The sequence below is a fragment of the Neltuma alba genome, unplaced genomic scaffold (genome assembly GCF_004799145.2).
Source record: "Neltuma alba isolate B1F8T4 unplaced genomic scaffold, ASM479914v2 tig00006864_pilon, whole genome shotgun sequence".
Lineage (NCBI taxonomy): Eukaryota > Viridiplantae > Streptophyta > Magnoliopsida > Fabales > Fabaceae > Neltuma > Neltuma alba.
The window spans coordinates 19,796-37,212 of NW_021634602.1; the positions used below are offsets into that span (position 1 = coordinate 19,796).

General features: G+C 38.7%; 3 protein-coding genes across 3 annotated transcripts; 1 reads left to right on the forward strand and 2 right to left on the reverse strand.

The window, feature by feature from the left end:
* Positions 1 to 628: 628 nt before the first annotated feature.
* Positions 629 to 3,251, forward strand: LOC114751326 (myb-related protein 1-like). The gene is made up of 7 exons (XM_028940002.1): positions 629 to 748; positions 824 to 1,041; positions 1,122 to 1,198; positions 1,574 to 1,631; positions 1,756 to 1,828; positions 1,924 to 1,993; positions 2,182 to 3,251. Exons 2-7 carry the CDS (start codon positions 834 to 836, stop codon positions 2,926 to 2,928), a joined length of 1,233 nt encoding a protein of 410 aa, XP_028795835.1. The 5' UTR covers positions 629 to 748; positions 824 to 833; the 3' UTR covers positions 2,929 to 3,251.
* Positions 3,252 to 7,482: 4,231 nt separating this feature from the next.
* Positions 7,483 to 9,626, reverse strand: LOC114751327 (thioredoxin-like 1-1, chloroplastic). The gene is made up of 4 exons (XM_028940003.1): positions 9,227 to 9,626; positions 8,688 to 8,864; positions 8,422 to 8,586; positions 7,483 to 8,092 (listed from the first exon to the last, which is right to left on the reverse strand). The coding sequence occupies exons 1-4, from the start codon at positions 9,503 to 9,505 to the stop codon at positions 7,826 to 7,828; spliced, it is 888 nt and encodes a 295-aa protein (XP_028795836.1). The 5' UTR covers positions 9,506 to 9,626; the 3' UTR covers positions 7,483 to 7,825.
* Positions 9,627 to 14,677: 5,051 nt separating this feature from the next.
* On the reverse strand, positions 14,678 to 16,703 carry LOC114751332 (NAC domain-containing protein 87-like). The gene is made up of 3 exons (XM_028940011.1): positions 16,383 to 16,703; positions 15,979 to 16,259; positions 14,678 to 15,736 (listed from the first exon to the last, which is right to left on the reverse strand). Exons 1-3 carry the CDS (start codon positions 16,567 to 16,569, stop codon positions 15,074 to 15,076), a joined length of 1,131 nt encoding a protein of 376 aa, XP_028795844.1. The 5' UTR covers positions 16,570 to 16,703; the 3' UTR covers positions 14,678 to 15,073.
* Positions 16,704 to 17,417: the final 714 nt, after the last annotated feature.

The window sequence follows — 17,417 nt, forward strand, 5'->3', positions numbered from 1 at the left end:
ATTTCTTGGTGCCCCAGTCATAAGGAATCTTCTTTTCTATATTCTTTATAACATGACCAGTTATTGCATTCGTTTGGAAGCCTTGCCAAATCCTTCGGTTTAGAATACATTCACCCAAGCCACATTAGTAGTATTAATGATGTTAGTAAATTAACTATCCAAAGAGAGTGACAAAGACTAATGAGTGCAAGAATCTTCGATGAGGAAAAAGGAGGTAAAGTGTGGTTTTTGATGCTTTGAGGGAAAGAAAAAGTTTAATTTGTGATTCCAAACACAAAATTCTTCTTTGAACTTTTGGAATGAGGTTCTTGCCTTTACCAGAAGGACAAAAATATATGCAGGCTTAAGCAGATACAAGTTGATAGGTCAATTTTAGTACCAAATGCAACGTTTGAGGTGTCTCAGAAAGTACAGTGAACATAATTTCATTGGGAAGAGTTTCCTTTAGAAAGTGAAAGTGGAGAGAGGTCATAATAATTTTCAAAGAAACTCCGAATATCGTATGAAGTTTAGCTCTGAATTGCTTTTGTACAAGATTCTATGCTTCACTTGGTGCCCCTTATGTGGTCATTTGCTTTATAAGGACATCTCTGGGTACAACTGAGGCATGTGAAAATCTTGTTGGGAGAGAAAAAAATCGTACAGAGCTGTTGTGGAAAACTACTCATATTTGAAACCTCAAAGGAATAGCATTTGAAAAATACAGCACAACAAATTCCAACTCTCAGGGTCTTTGAATCTTCGTCAGGTAATAAGATGATCTTCATGAACTTAATTACTGTTTGTGCTTCTGGGTAGATTAGTAAGATGATTTTGTTCACAGAAAATAGAGAATGTACTATCATCAGCAACAACAAGCAAAGAACATTCATTCTTTAACGATGTCCAACCCTCCTGAGAGGCATATGATCGTCCATGGTGGACGTGGAACTGGAGACTCAGGACTTGTCCTCTCAACTGATGCTAAGCCTAGACTAAAATGGACACCAGATCTCCATGAACGCTTCGTAGAAGCAGTTAATCAGCTAGGAGGGCCAGATAGTGAGTCTATACTACTTAATGATTGTGAATTAGAAAATATCATTATTTTAGAGCTGCTCCTAACTACATTGCCCTTGCAGAAGCTACACCAAAAACAGTATTGAAACTTATGGCGATTCCCGGACTTACTCTATACCACTTAAAGAGTCATCTACAGGTACCCTTTTTCTTGTTTTACCTTGAAAGTTCCTCAGATTTTCTAGGATCAAGGTCCTCTCCATTTTGGTCATATTCAGTTGATTAGATTGCTAATAAACACACCATAATGTTATGTAAGTGACATCGTCAGCTTAATTAGGTAAAGAAATAGGAAACACAAGATAAAATTTCCCACTTGTAGATGGTCGGTTGTTTTGAATTATCATCACCCTTTTCTTTACACTGGAAAACCAAAGCATTTCTTTTCTTTTCTTTTCTAAATCTAAGCCTTAAAACCCATTATACCATAGAACCTGCTAAACACCAAAAGTCCAATTTTGTAAAGTTTTCATCCCTTTTATATGTTTAGTTTCTAACCCATTTTGGACAACAGAAATACAGACTCAGTAAAAATCTGCATGGACAGGTCAATAGTGGAGCCTATAGAAACGGTGAGGGAATATTTTTTCTTATCCTTTCTATGTATTCCATGAGTTCCTTGAGAGATGTGTAGAAATTACCTTATATGAAGCATAGAATCCAGAAAAGAATTCATCTCACTAGCTTAAATTGCAGAAGCGGCAGGCCAAATTTATGAGACAAGTGAAGTGCATACGAAAAATTTGAGCATCAGACCTCAGACAAACAAGTAATAGCACATAACTTGTCTTGTTCAGATTTTCAGTCATTAAGCGTCCGTTGTTTTCTTTCTCTATTTCTAACAAGGATGGGCCTTGAATCCAGGAACTTAGAAATAAACGAGGCACTACAGATGCAAATTGAAGTGCAAAGAAGGTTGCATGAGCAGCTCGAGGTATAGGACATCGCAGAACATCGACTTGCTCATCCATATCTACTTTTATTTGCGAGGGCTACTTCCATGTTGCTTATCTAAGATGTAGCTCATTGATTTACAAAATTTGACGTTCAATATGTGTGTGTTCTAAGCTGTGATTAGTTCACTTTTGATGAGCGTAAAACTGTATCCAAATCTTTAATCAGGTACAGCGACACTTGCAGCTTCGTATAGAGGCTCAAGGGAAGTATCTCAAGGGAGTGCTGGAGAAGGCCCAAGAGACACTAGAGAAACAGAATCTTGGCACAACAGGACTTGAAGCTGCCAAGGTTCAACTCTCTGAACTGGCGTCTAAAGTATCAACTCAATACATAGAGCCTACATTTTCAGAGATAAAAGAATTACAGGCACTATGGCCTCAGGAAGCACAAGTGACCAAAACCACCAATTTTTCGATGGATGGCTACTTGACATCTAGCGAAGGATCTCAGAGAGACCAAGACACACATAACGCAGGCTTAAATTTGAGACTATGTGATGGAACTCCATTTTTAAGGTCAAAAGAGGATGCTCCAGAGCCTACTCTTCTGAAGGCTGATCTCACATTACGTGACCAATTGCAGGAGAAAATGTTGTTTCTTTCCCCATCAAACGATGATGCACATAAAAGAAATTCAAAACTCATACCCCAGGATGTTGGACTTGAAGGAGAAGAAAGCTTGGGGAAACTGCCTGTTTTGAAGGAAGATATGAAGTTAGAGGAAGAAAGCTGGTTGAGAAAGGAAAGAGCTGAAAATGGGGTTGTGCCAGGTAAACTGAACTATGAGAAGATTTCTCAAGACTATAGGCTACCTGACTATGAGACCGCACTAGACCTAAATGTTAATGATAAAAATGATGCTTCTTCTAACTGCCAACAGTTTGACTTGAATGGATTTAGCTGGAATTGCTAGATGATATTGTTAGTGACTGAATTCTAGAAGCCATTGAGTTTGAGTTCCTCCAGCAATAGTTCCGCACTGGAGACAATCACTGGAGCCTGTATTATGCATATGTGTAGCATGGCCCAATGGAGATAAACAAGATAAATTTCTCCAACAACGACACACTAGACTGTGAGCTGTGTTTTGTATGAGATTTAAGATGACTACACTGTTATTATCTACGAATAGTGTAACTTTTTAAAGATTTTGTATTATATAATGATGATTGCTTGTATATTTATACAGACGGTATGACCGTTATATAATAAACATCATGTTTTCCATAGTCCAAAGCCCATTTTCAAACTGCATCGATTCAATAGTTATGAAGTGTTAAAAAAAATCTCTATCTGACAAGGTGGCTTTGTAAACAGAAAGATCACTCCAAAGTCGTGAATATGCATGAGTTCACCACAAAAAGATGTAGAAAAAATAAAAATAAAAAAGAAGAAAGGAAAAAGGAAAACAGATTAAAAAGGAGAGTAGCCTCCAAGTCATTTTGACACAGGCTAGAAGAAGAGGAGCAGATTCTGCCACTGGTGCCTATAAAACAAATAGCAGAGCTAGAAATACAGGCAAGGTCCAAGTATTGATGATTTATGAAATTCTCAATGGGAATTATAAAATCATTTGAGTTAATTTTCAGATACCTTCATTGATCCATAGAAATTAGCGGAAAACCAGAGCAACGGGAAAATATTTCATATTATTTCAACTCTTTGCTCGCATTGGAAATGACCTTCACGTTCAAAACCTACAATCTACAAAGAACAATTACAGTCGTAAATATTTCCAAAAACACAATGACTTGGCATATAGCCTTAAATAAAATTATAAGCTTTATATGGTAATATTTGATGGGCATGGATTCTACCACTTTTTCTATCTCTTTCCAACCGAACCATGTGTCCACTAGAGAAAAAGATGTCTCACATAGAAATGTAATGAATCCTTCATATTTAGCATCTCGCTCTTACCATTTATCCGACCAGCCAAAAAATGGATATACCAATTTTTATATCCCAATGATAAATGAGAACTTACCTTAAAGTTATCAGGCATGAGAAAATATATAGGTTATGTTTAAATATTGCCGACCTTGACAAGGAATCTTTAATCTTCAATTGTCCATTCACAGAAAATAATTACCCCACCGCATGTCAAAATTGCCAGCAAGTTATTGTCCATATAAAAACCAAAAGGCATTTCCTTGCATGGTGATTTAGAGTTCCTAGATTTTTCCCATTTTGATAAAGTAGCTCATGGCTAGCCTGCCGGGCTAGTACGATTTTGTCATAATTATTTCTTTCTGATATATACTATATAGCGTATTCTGACATCCCTCATGATGCAGTAATCTCCATTTCCTTCTCGGATTTCCTATTTTCTAGTCACAAATATTAAACTTGTGCTCATTAACTGTGCATGGTCATGTTAGAGAGGACCCCATATCCTGATGAAAGGTACCATAAGCTGATCAGAGATGAGAGTGGCAATCATGTCGTATGTGTTCAGAAGATGAAGGGAACAAAAGTTGACGTGAGAAGGAATGAAAAGCAGATTCCTGTTTAGGTGGAACCCTAGAGTGGCAGAGAAAGGAATCGGAACCAACCCTATATACAATATACGTACAGTACACTGTATCTATATGTTACTGCATTGAGTGCTGAACAGACCTCGGTCTCCGTGAAGTTAAAACCGCCCATATATTATCGGCCGCTGTTGCAGTATACATGTGATCACCAACACCCATCTCTGTGATCTGATGATATGTTCATTACTTTCTGGTTTCAAAGGATAAAAAGCAAAAAGATTCAACAATTTCCATGGCAGTGCATTTCTTGGTTGCCAAGTTTGGATAGGCTGCCTCTGAGTGTGCCTCGGTACACGGATGGATATTTCTAGTGCGTTACATATTTTTGTTCAGAGAAACCGATACATAGCCCAGATAAGAATTGTCTGTCACGTGAACGGTGATATACAAATATATTTTTGTATATGATGATTTCTCTCTCTTCCCCTTCAGATTTTTATCTATAAATTCTCCAGTTCTGTGAAGTTGGTATTCACCTCTTGGCATCCCTTTCCTTATAGTCTGCCTTTTCAGTGTTGATATTTTCTCCCTGGCGTGCCTTGCATGTAGGGTCGGAAAGGGGAGTGCAGCCAAGGATGACTTGCCGGATTCTATATATTCATGACTTTGTCTGTGTATGGAGTTCCCATATATATACAGGTATTCATGTTTATGAAATCTGGCAAGTTGTCTTTGGCTACATGCTTCTTTCTGCTTCTCATGCCAGGCCTCCTTGGTGATGATTTTATGGCTGATCTTCACACAAAATCCCTCTAGGCCCATCTCTGCAGATTCAAATCCTACAATAGTGATTCCATCAATTCTCTGAGTCATTAACACTGTTTTTAATTTGCATTCTCGATCTGTATAGGGATGCTGAGCCTCTTTCATCTTCCGTGGTATAGCTCATGAGTCTTGTGGGGGCTCTTCTTGAATCTTTTTTCCTCATAATGTAAGGACTTGCTTTTCTTATTCATTTGATAAGATATATGGTCACAAGCTTTTTGGACATAAACCATGTGAATCTTCTCTTTCGTTGTCAACTGTTACTTCTGTTCTAGTAGTAATGTGTAAAAAGTTCTTTCTGGGTTGTTCTGAATCTGCATTTTGCTAGCTAGGTTATATTAATTAATGACATTCTGTGTGAGTTTATTAGTAAGTTGCCCCACTGTTGTTTTCTCGTGGATAGCTAATTTTACTCTCCATGATATTGCAGTCACAAGAAGGCTTTTTACTTCTAAGTGGACTTGTGGTTCAGCACAATGTCCATCGCTGAAGTAGTGCATAAGCTTTGTTTCATCAGAAACCACAGCTTTTATTTTGGTTTGGTCCGTTTTCAGTTTCACAATTAAAATGTGCTTCAGTTTCGTGTAACGGTTGTTCGACTTTCATAGGCGAAAGGTATTGTTAGTCAAACGAGGTTGACGGGTGTTGGTGACCTGGACCATCACATCAAAGCTCGCGTTACTCATGTAACATACCAGCTCTAGTCCTATATTTATAAGAGTTAGTTGACTAATTTAAAAAGATTAATGAAAAAAGTTAAGTTAGTTATTTGTAATAAATAGATACTATTTTTCTTAAAATATCCTTACTAATCAAGTGTATTGGCTAGAATTACTATTGTTAGAAGAACTATATTGGGAAAAAATGTATAAATATGATAGACAAAATAGATTGATGTATTATATTTAAGATCAAAAAAAATCAAACAATGTCTTATATTAGAGACCGAGGTAGTATAATTTTATTTTTACTTTATGATTTACTTTCATTGTAATCATTTTTTTCCATTTAATTATAATCATAACAAGTCCGACATGCATTTGAGAGATTATTTTGAAAATAAATTAAGAGACGATTCTGAAAACATACGTCAAGCACCTCAACCAAAATAATTCTCCACTTTGTCTCGGATTTTGTAAAGCGTCCTCACAAAGAACGGTGGAAACAGTGTAAATTAAAGAAAAAATTTAATTATTTCATCCGTATAGTTTTGAGTGGATTTTAAGTTCTAACTCTGAATTTATAATTTTTATTTTTTTAGTGCAAGTTTTTATTATTTAAAATATTGGTACCCGCGTTTTAGAAAATAAAATAATAAATACAAACATTAATTTTCAACCAAGAGAATAATGTTTTAAATAGCTAAATTATCAACAATGAGTTCCGAGCTAAAATTCAGGAACTAATTTTTATACAAAAATTTAAAGATTAATTGCAGTTGAAGCGAAATTATAGGAGCAAATAATTAATTTTCTCTAAATTAAAAAGGACCGGAGTAAAATACAAATAAATAAATGATAAATTAACCAAGCAGGGGCGGGCAAGTCGGCATCGCAACAATTAAGAAATGAAGGGAGGCTGCTTTCGATTCAATTATTGAAGCAGGAGACGAAAAAGAAGGACTTGCATTGGGACACATGGATGGGGCCAGATCCAAAAGCAACATTGAAGTCTATCTAATGGGCCCCAAAGGCCCACTAAGTTGAAATTTTCTTGGCGGCACCACTCACCTGACTGACTTCCCTGCCAAGTGTCAAACTAAGCACGATCCACGCAACCTTATCCGCGTCCAGGCATCTCATGCCTTTGATTTTCGGTTTCCTGTGTCCCAAATGCTGTTTCCATTATACTCCTTTAAAGTCGACACGTGGGAACTTTCATGAACACGGCCACCAGACACCTGTGTATTTTCTTACTCCCGTTTCCTTTCATCTTAGCCGGTTGTTATCCCTGGCGACTCGAAGACACGCAAGTCTGTTAGCCAAACGGATTGGGACTGTCCTTGTTCGTGAAAACACACATCACCATCAAATGCACTCAACCCTCAAAACTTTCTGGTAAGAAAATGTTTAGATAAAATCTAAATCATGATTTTAAAAATAATTTTATAATATACTAAATAAACATGTGAATAAGGGGAAAAAAAAAAAACAACGGATTGAACCTAACAAAAGTAGGATCGTCTATTGGAAAGTAGAAGGATATGCAATCTTGTACCAGCACAAACATCACAGAACATAGCACTATTTGACATTGTACAGCACACTGCTATTCCCATTACAATTCATATCACCAACCAGGCTGGGATCTCAGGGGAAAAAAACATATAAATCCATCAGCCTGAAGCAGCCAGGGGGGAACAAATAACAACTTCACCTTTGTTGGCTATAAAAAAAAACCAAAAAAAAAAAAAACACCTTCACTTTTACTGCTACGAGATTATACGCTAAAGATACACTGTACAAGGCTTGTAATCAAGAGATGAGGCATGTTCACAAATTCACCGCCTCAACGCCCAGCAGTGCTCAGACTTCTCTCCTTGTGCACTTCGCAGGACTTGGGGTTCAATGAAGTTAATGGAAGGGGCTGCGAACCAGGAGGAGCTGTCTGTGCAGGGGCTTCATGCATGACTTCATCTGGTTTTGGTATGTAAGTGAATGACAGATCCTTGTTGGCAGACAGAGCCAAGAGCTCTTTCTCCTCCAATCCTTTGGTTGGGCCCAAGCTGCATCTATCCGGGGTGTGTTTGGCTAATGCATCTTTGAACTTCTTGATCTGTAATTAAACCATCAACTTTTATCAGCTATTTTCGTTCTCCTCTTCAGAGGCCGAATGGAGAACAAGGCGCAAATGAAATGCATCGTAATTCTGAATATAATGCGGCCCGAGAACAATCCTATAGACAACACAAGAACCCAAACATTTCCACAATTTGAGCTAAATATCGACAATTTACAGACACAAGGACCGCAAAAATCAACACCAAAAGGCCTAAATAACAATCATAGACAATCAATTCATACCAGAAACGCACGACCACTATGAAAGATCAAACATGTAATCATGTAATCGAGTAAAATATTATTCACAAAGAGTAAACTAACCGTGGCATTGGTACAGCTAAAGCTGCATAAACGACCATGGGCGCCTCTGTAGAAGCGGAAGAAGGGAAGGACGTGGACGTTAAGACTATAACACATAGATTTATGCTCCTCATAATTCACTTGAAGGAATTGAACATCTGGATTCATCTCTGCCAGTTGACATATCTGCCGCAGCGCCAACGAAAAATCAGAATTACTATTCATAAACAAGAAAGACATGAATCCTCGATTCAGGAGAGCTCTGCGAATAGGCCAATGGCGAATACCTTAGGATGGAGAGCTCTGCAACCACCACAACCAGGAGAAAAGAAATCAACAACCACCAGCTTGTCCCCCGCGTTTAACAGGGAGTCCACAAGGTCCTGGGCCGAAGTCACCTCCCTCATATTTGGTTGAAGCCCTGTTTCCCACCATTTCTGAGCTTTACCAATTCCAAGGGTCATCTGCAAATGCCATGACAGGAACAAGATTAAAACGGAAATTCAATTAAGAAAATCAATAAATGGGAATCAAAGAAATTTCCTCATAAAGGACCCTCGGAAGGAAACCAAATGAGGATCGGAACCACCAGAAGATCCTTTACCATTAGCGGACGAACTCAATTGAACTTAAAATATAAAAGAGGAGAAGCATCAATTTATAATTTAAAATTTTGATTAGAAATGGTGACTTGAACGATTAGAGCCGAGACCGTATTTTATTCTTGATAAAACTATAAACTAAACCAGATTGTGTTTAATTCTGAAAAAGAATATCCCAATTTAGACACACCATGGGGAAACAAGTGATGGGGGGAATAACCAACCTGAGCTGCCGACGAAGACGGAGAGAGAGATTTCCCTCTGCCAGGCACGCGAGCAGACTCGTGAAACACCAGTTTTTTGCCATAGAGTTCAGAAGACGAAGAGGAGGGAGATCTGACAGCCTGGGATTTTAGTTTCAGAGAAGGAAACCTTTTCACAGGGCAAGAAACACAAGAATCATAGCTAAGGATCTTTGGGCATAAAGAAATTTTGCGGAGATGTTGCTGCACATCGTCGTGCCAAGTGGAAACCAAACCAGTCTGGTTCAAAGCCTTCGCCATTGAGTAGTGATGCCGAGTCTAACTTTCAGTTTGACAGAAAATCGAGACAGGATAAACGAACGAGGTAAATAAATAAATTAAAAAAAGACGCTCCTCCTGGAAATTGCAGAGAATCGAAAAAGTTTTCTGCAGTTTCGCAATTGACGACGAATGAAACGGGTGGGTGGGATCGGACGGTGAAACAGAGATAGTGGGAGTAACACGGTGCGAGATATGGGGGCAGCGTGGGAAAGGCGCGTGACGGAACTTCCCAGTAGGAACACGTGGCATCCTGGAAGCTGCTTTCATAATTCATTCATTGAGTAAGAAACCGAAAAATGGGGGAAAATAATAAATAAATGGATAAAAATAGGCGGAAATGGATAAAATTAAGGATAAAATGGAGTAGCGTATAAGGCAGGTCTCGTCTTTATCCACCGTAACGCATTGACCAGGATATGTTTTGGTGTCGAAACAACGTACCTCCGATTATCACTCCACTCGCCTTCTCTTGGACGCTTCCCCTGTGAGTGGGGCCGTTGAATTAGTCCTCTGGATTTTGATTCCATTAAGGTCTCTTGGGCCTAATTCATTCTGGGCTGTTGGGCCTAAGCCCACCTGCCACCCTTAAGAACGCTTCCTTTCTCTTGCAGAATAAGGCTTTTTCAAAAAATTGATTGTAAGTTTCCCCAAAAGCGTTGTTGGCCCAAAGCCTCTAGAGCGCAAGAAAAATGGTTAGAAAGGGGGCAAAAAACATTATGCCTTTACGATTACATTTTAGTGGGGCATCTATCCTTTTTATTTTTGGCCAGCAAGTGGGGCACTCATGTATATTATATACAAGATATAAATATGAAGGGAATTTACACACACACACAGGATAAAATATGTAAGCTTTTCATAAATTATAAAAATCCCGTAATTACCTGTAATGCAAAACTAGTTTTTGATTCAGTTTCACGTGAGACTTATACATACAAATAATTCAATTTCTTTTATTCCTTAGCCATGTATATGCTTATATTCTAAAATGACGAGGTACCCATTATTCTTAGAAAAGAAATATATACTAACAGTGCACCAAAAATAACGTGGAATCTCCATTTTTCGAATAATTAGGATGAAAGCCGATCGCACGACAGAGATCAATGCTAATTAACGAGTGAAGACATTATATTAGCCAGTGGCCTCATATGCCCACACAACCAGTCGAATTACCAAAAACAAAACAACACAAATATATGTAGTCTGATAGTATCTATCCACTTCTTTCTGGCTGCTCATCAAACGAATTCACATCAGACAAAAGGTGTTTAGGTATAGAAACAGATTTAAAAGTGCTTTTACGGTATACGAAATAAGTATAAAGAGGAATTTGTCTCGATTTACGGAAAAGTACTTCTGGGATTAGCCAAACACTCCCATAATTCAACATAAATGCGGATGGAAATCAGATGGGAAATATTTCAGAAATTCTACGTACCCTGCTTTTCTTCTTTATTGACGTGAAGACTCTGCTTTATTACGATTAGTTCGCTGCCAAGAAAAGAAGGCTTGAGATGGAAGTCTCATACAATTTCCAAGCAGAAGACGAAAAAGCAAAAGAGGACCTGACAAGGTTTCAAGGTTTTCAGTTTCCTCTCAAGACTCGTGTTTAATTGGCTGGTCACTAGTATATATGACGTGGAGACATTTGCTGATGCTGTGTGATTAAGAATATGATGTCTCATGGGACTATCAAAATATGTGCATACACATCTGCCACCGCACACATAATTATCAGCCTCTGATTTGTCTCAAGGCAGCCTCGGAACTTCGCCTCAAGTTGAATTTAGGAGGAATCAATAATTGTGATGATACACGTTTGATTATCTCAACCAATCTAATAATTAATTAAACCCTATACGCATATGTTTGACACCTGGTCAATAAACTGCTCGATATTTAGGTTTTGGATTAATGACAGCACAGGTCAATAGTTCAAGCGTGATGGTTAGGTTTCGGATACACGTACGCATCTTAATCATCTCTTATTATTATTCATGCGTTTATATTGTGTGGAATTATATGCAGGCATAATAAATATCTGGGTGTGAATATAGAAGTGGAAAAATGTAGAATCCCAATAATTATACGAGTTCTGAAGTTAATAATTAGGACCCAATATCGGTCCCATTATTCACTATAATGATTGATATGTAATTCTGGGAGATGACAGAACCAGGCTTTATAATTGAACCGGAGATTTAATAATACACAGTAACCATGAAAAGCAAGGTTGCAGCCACCTTCCGGCAGCCATCATTAGTCATATTCATTATTATCGTTTGTCATTTGTTAGTAATTTTCATTAATTAAAAGCATCTCATGTTGTATGGAGAATTCGCTGCTCATAAAGCGCCGCTCAGCGACATGATTATGTTTGAGGGTAAGATTCTCTTGCGTTAGGTGAGGGCTAGCTAGCTATGAGGTAAAATCATGTTCAGGTAAGTTCTATATTATGAATTCCGCTTCTAATTATAGTCCTTAAAGTTTCAAGAAGATCCTCATTAATTATTTCATTCGTATATAATTGGCATATCTAGAAAAATCATATAAATGGGTTTACGACTGCAGCTCATAATTGTAAACCGTTGAACTTGAGAACTTTGCTGACTCCTTCAAGTCCACGTCCAGGCTAGGTAAGCATTATTGGAGAAGAGTGACGACCACACACATACACTGCCTCCGGTCTTAATTATAAGATCTTATTTGTAGACCACAAACAAGGTCTTATAATTAAGACCAGGATAGTATATATTTTGTGGGAGGGTTCCTATTTTTAGAAACTATGGATGGATTTTATTTCTTTTTGGCCATCAAAACTATGGATTGAATATACGCCTAATGAAATGAGTTTCTATTAGTTATTCGCGTGAAAAAAACAGTTAACAGATTGGAAATTGCAACATACGTAGTACATTAGGTGAGATCACCCACCGTCTCCTCTACGAGGAGATATTCAAATAAATTTCATTAAGGTCAAGTGTGCAGGCTCAGTTTTCACACGTATAGACAAAGGTATACATAAAAAGTCCATTTTTAAAATACTTGACAGAAAGAGAAATAACCAGAGGTGGGGAAAAGCGGCGACGATTAATAATTAAATCCCTGCAGAGAATGGATGAATCGTAGAAGATGACATAAGCTGAGGTTGATTGGCCATCAATTTATATACATAAAATATAATGGACATATCATATATATGTGTTCATCAAATCCACTTAGTTTTCAACGAGACAGTGATAGACGATGAATTGCTGGAGAATCCTCATTGGCCGGTGAGCCCCCACACCCACCTTGTTTTCATGCAACAAATCAGGGTTCTCTGATTCACAAACAAGCATATGCTTTTCTTCAACATAATTCATCTCTCTCCCTCCCCCCCTCCCTCCCTCCTCTCTCTCTCTCCCCCTTCATATGTGTCCATGTTATTACCCTTTGGTCCCGTTTGGTACGAAGCATTGAAAATGAGGGATTGAGATTGGGATTGCAATTGAAAAAATCATTAAAATAGTACTTAGTATGAATAATTGTTTGTTATATGGGATTAGGTATGCCCATAAAGGTGGGATTGAGGAATACCACTTCCCCCCATGGTATTCTCTAATCCCACATACATGGCTTTGACTAATCCCATATATCAAACAATCTCTTATACTAAACACTCTCTTAATAGATTTTTTCAATTGTAATCCCAATCCCAATCCCTCATTTTTAATGCTTTCTACCAAACGTAACCTTTTTTCTTTGCTTCTCATAAATCACTTTCTCACCCTTTTCCCATTCTACACTTCTTTTCGCCCCAGGAGTGGAATCTAATGAAACAGACCAGAATAAGACACGACCAAATTAAGGCGGTTAAGTTCCCCGCAAGCATAAAACCCGCAAAGAACGCTTTGCTTAGAATGGAAATAAAAACATATGCAGTGATTTTCCCATTCGAGAGATCGATAAACAACCACACGAACCTTGTGGCCCTAGCGCCACCTGTGCTGTTCTTGCTCCACATGTGAGAGACAGGTGCCCTTTTACCCTTCGCTCTCTTTCTCCCATCTCCTCCGACATATATGAGACCAATCTCATCCCTTTAAATACAGTGATATATATACAGACCTATATCTGTGCATTGGCATCAGATGTGTGTTTATATATTTGTGCAGAGAGAAATAATGAAATATTAATTCAAAACCCATTAGCTAGCTGGCTAAGCCTAGCCAGCAACAGCGAATAGATGAAGGTTGCTTGAGCAAGGTATGGATATGCAAATCTACGAGACGTGTGTACTATGCATAATGTAGAAAAGTACAAATGTCAAAAACCGGTTGGGAAAGAAAGCACAGGCTCGCCTTATGGGAACTCAGTGGGAGGCATAGGCACATGCGAGGACTACGAGGTTACTTCGGACACAAGATTCATCAGTTTTAATCTTGTTGTGTCGCGGTTTTATAATTATGCAGCCTGATTATTGCCACCCTATGCTCATATTCTATATCAATTAAAACCCCTTCCTGGAGGCATCCACTGCACACTTTCAGGGAATTCTCCACATGCTTCATCCATTTGACCCATGCCTGTTTCAAGTTCCAGCAGGGATACATATAAACCCACTCTCGCTCTTGTACTAACCAGTCGTTGTACTTATATTAACTATATTTCAAATTTCATTAATCTAATCCAAAATGTACTATGTTCTTGATGTCCATATATGGAGCTGTACTATGACGATCAGAACTAATTTGTACTGTTAGCTTCTTTAATTAGTCAATGTGTAGGTCGTAACAGAAGTATAAATGGGGGCGCGTGATCATTTCTTGACGGGAAAAAAGGCAGCAGTCATGTCGTGGTGGGAAGCACTAGGCAAGCAGAACCTTTAAATTCGAAAGTTGAAATTTTAAAAGGAAAAACGTACGATTTTCTTCGGAATTAATGCTGCTGCCTCCCCTCTTGGATGGTGGGGTGTCATATAAATATATTCGACAGGCATAAAATATTACGGGCTAAACCGAAGGGTCTTAAATGAATGCCATAGCTTGATTTGCTTGGAATCTCAACAAGAATATATACATATACATACATATATATATATATATATATATAGCGAGAGAGAGAACAATGATACTAGTGCGCATATTAATTTACACCAAGAAATTATAGCAAAATTCAATCCATATGTACACAAATTACAAGTTGAACTTTGGAATAGCTAGCAACTAATCGTTAAATTAACAGACGAAATAAATTAATTAAAGAACACAAGCTAAATTAGCATAAAAAAAGAATGACAGGATGCACATGAGTGTTCATCGATCAAATCCCTTGGCATACGTTCTATGAACGAAAATCTATGACGCCGAGACAAGGCTTGGATATCATATATATAATCTGTACAGTATATGTGTATCCAAGAACTTCTAAATCAATCCGCTTATATAGAAGACATTATAAAAACCAGGACTATTTCTGCTAGAAAAAGTAAAACCACAAATTAATGGGCAAACTGGCCTTGGATCTCTTGATGTGGTGATCAATTTGTATGTATTGTTGCGGTCAGTAGTCATCCCAGAGGCAATCCAAATCTGGAAGGGGACCAAGTGATGGAGTCTGGATGAAATCATCCTCGTACACTGTCTTATTCCTTCCGGTGATGTCTCGCCTCACGGACACCGCCGATGAAGTTTCGGCGTTCCTGTCACTGCTAAGCCCGGTATCCCGCGACACACTCGCCATCGAATGCTCCATATTGCACTGTTTATCCATTCCCCACGACACGTTTTCATTCTTCACAACCCCTCCGACATCTCTGTTCCTGAAATCTGACACAACATTCTGCTGAAGGCACATACTGGGATTCTGGATGACTCCTATCCGAGGTTGCGAGGGAGGATAAGCGGGGATCATCTCGTAGTTTCTGCAGTCTTCTTCTGCCTTCACCAACGCCGTCTGATTACTGAGATGGTCGTTGCGGGCGAAGTTGGAGAGATAATAACCGTCCCATGACGGCTGCTGGTTGGCCACCTTGAATCCATCGCCGCCACTGTAGCCAGGCTGTTCGGCGTTACTGAAGCAAGCTGGATCCATGAGAGGCGGGAGCGACGGAGAGAAATCCGGCAGATGGTCTCCGAAAGAGTTGATCCTTAGAAGCTCAGGAATAATAGGGGGCTTTTTGACGTCTGTGTTCTTGTGGAAAATCTTGCACACCACCCATTCATCCTGCACCAATATTATCATCATCACCCAAACTGTAAGATTCTCTCCTTATGCCAATTAAAACCCAATTAAGCAAAAGCCATGATGATTAAAGGAGAATGTGAAAGGAACCTTCAAACCAACATACACAGAAGAGGGGAAAAGGGCAAAAAAGGTAAAGGAACGGTGATACTATTGATGATGATCAATTTCATGATAAAATTAAATTGGATCTGTGTATGGGTCATGTTTTGGTGATGAGATACCTTAGCGGCCTTGGGAAGGTTATAAGCGGCGAATTTTCCTTCCAATCGGAACTCATGCATAACCCAGCCAGTCTTCTCGCCTTTAGGAGCTCTCCCTCCGTAGAAGACGAGGGTCTTCTTCATCCCCACGAGGTTCCCTTTGCCTCTGTAAATCTCCTTATCTTTTCCGGTGGCCTTCCAGTACCCAGAATCCGTCGCCCTATTCGTCCTCGTCCCCGTCGGATACTTCCTGTCTCTTTGACAGAAGAAGTACCACTCTTTCTCCCCCATCCTCGCTCTCTCTGCACAACCCATTTCACACGCATCATATTAAGTCCCCAGTCGATTCATCATCAAATTACTGGCACCAAGGTTCATTAGTCAAATCAATCACGAGATATATATGGGGATAAGGAGAAACTTACTAGGGAGATCCCAAGGTTCGCACTTGTTCAGATCAGCTTCACCAATAGCAGTTGCACTGAAACTGCTATTCAAGACCTTCTCCGTAAGGTAGCAAGTGATGATCTCCTCGTCCGTGGGATGAAATCTGAAACCCGGAGGCAAATCCAGGGCCTCCTCTCCTTTGTCGACCATGATCGGCTCTTGCATCGATCAAACTAAAATCCAAATATGCGTAGTTCTATGTATAATATATACAGAAGATTGTATCTCTATAGTTTACTGGGAAATTAAGAATAATGATAGCAGGGAAAGGAAGAGAGGAAAGAGAGGGGTTATGGAGGTGGTAATTATGAAGAGAGGGAAAAGAGTGGGAAACGGAGGGGTTAAATAGTTGAAGGAGTAGAGAGTAGAGGAACACAGCTCATAATCGGAAAGATCCGTGGAGGGCAAGGAACTTTCTGGGGAAGCCTACAATGGGGTATTTTGTTCGGATACGTGTATTTTATTCGTATGACGTATGTCGTATCGTCCATTATTTATACATCTACCCTCTCAAAATCAACCCGAAAATTACACATAATGCTAAATTATTCTTAAGCAGCCTTCTCATGACCCGCTTCTCCAACCCTCCCTTCATTTTCTTTCTCCTTTAAAATATTTAATTACGACTTTACCCCCACCCTCAACCTAACATTTTTTGGATGGTTTCGTGCCCGGTTCCAAGCTTAGTCAAGTCAAGAGAAAATGTATGTATATCAGTATTCGGAATCCAATTCTTTGCGATCACTAACCGAATATATAATTTTTATTATTATTATCATAATCGTCTTCGACTGAATATATAACTTGGTAATCGTTAAAAATATTAATTTCTGTGCGGGGATATGCTAAATTCGCCTCATAAATTCCCAATTAATACGACTGAAGAATAAAGGGAAATTAAAATGGAGTATATATGCAGAAACAATAGAAGAGTTTGCACATGAGCGGTTTAATTAATCGTTGGCAAAAAAATAAAAAGAGTGGCTTAATTAACAGGTGATGAAAATGTCTTT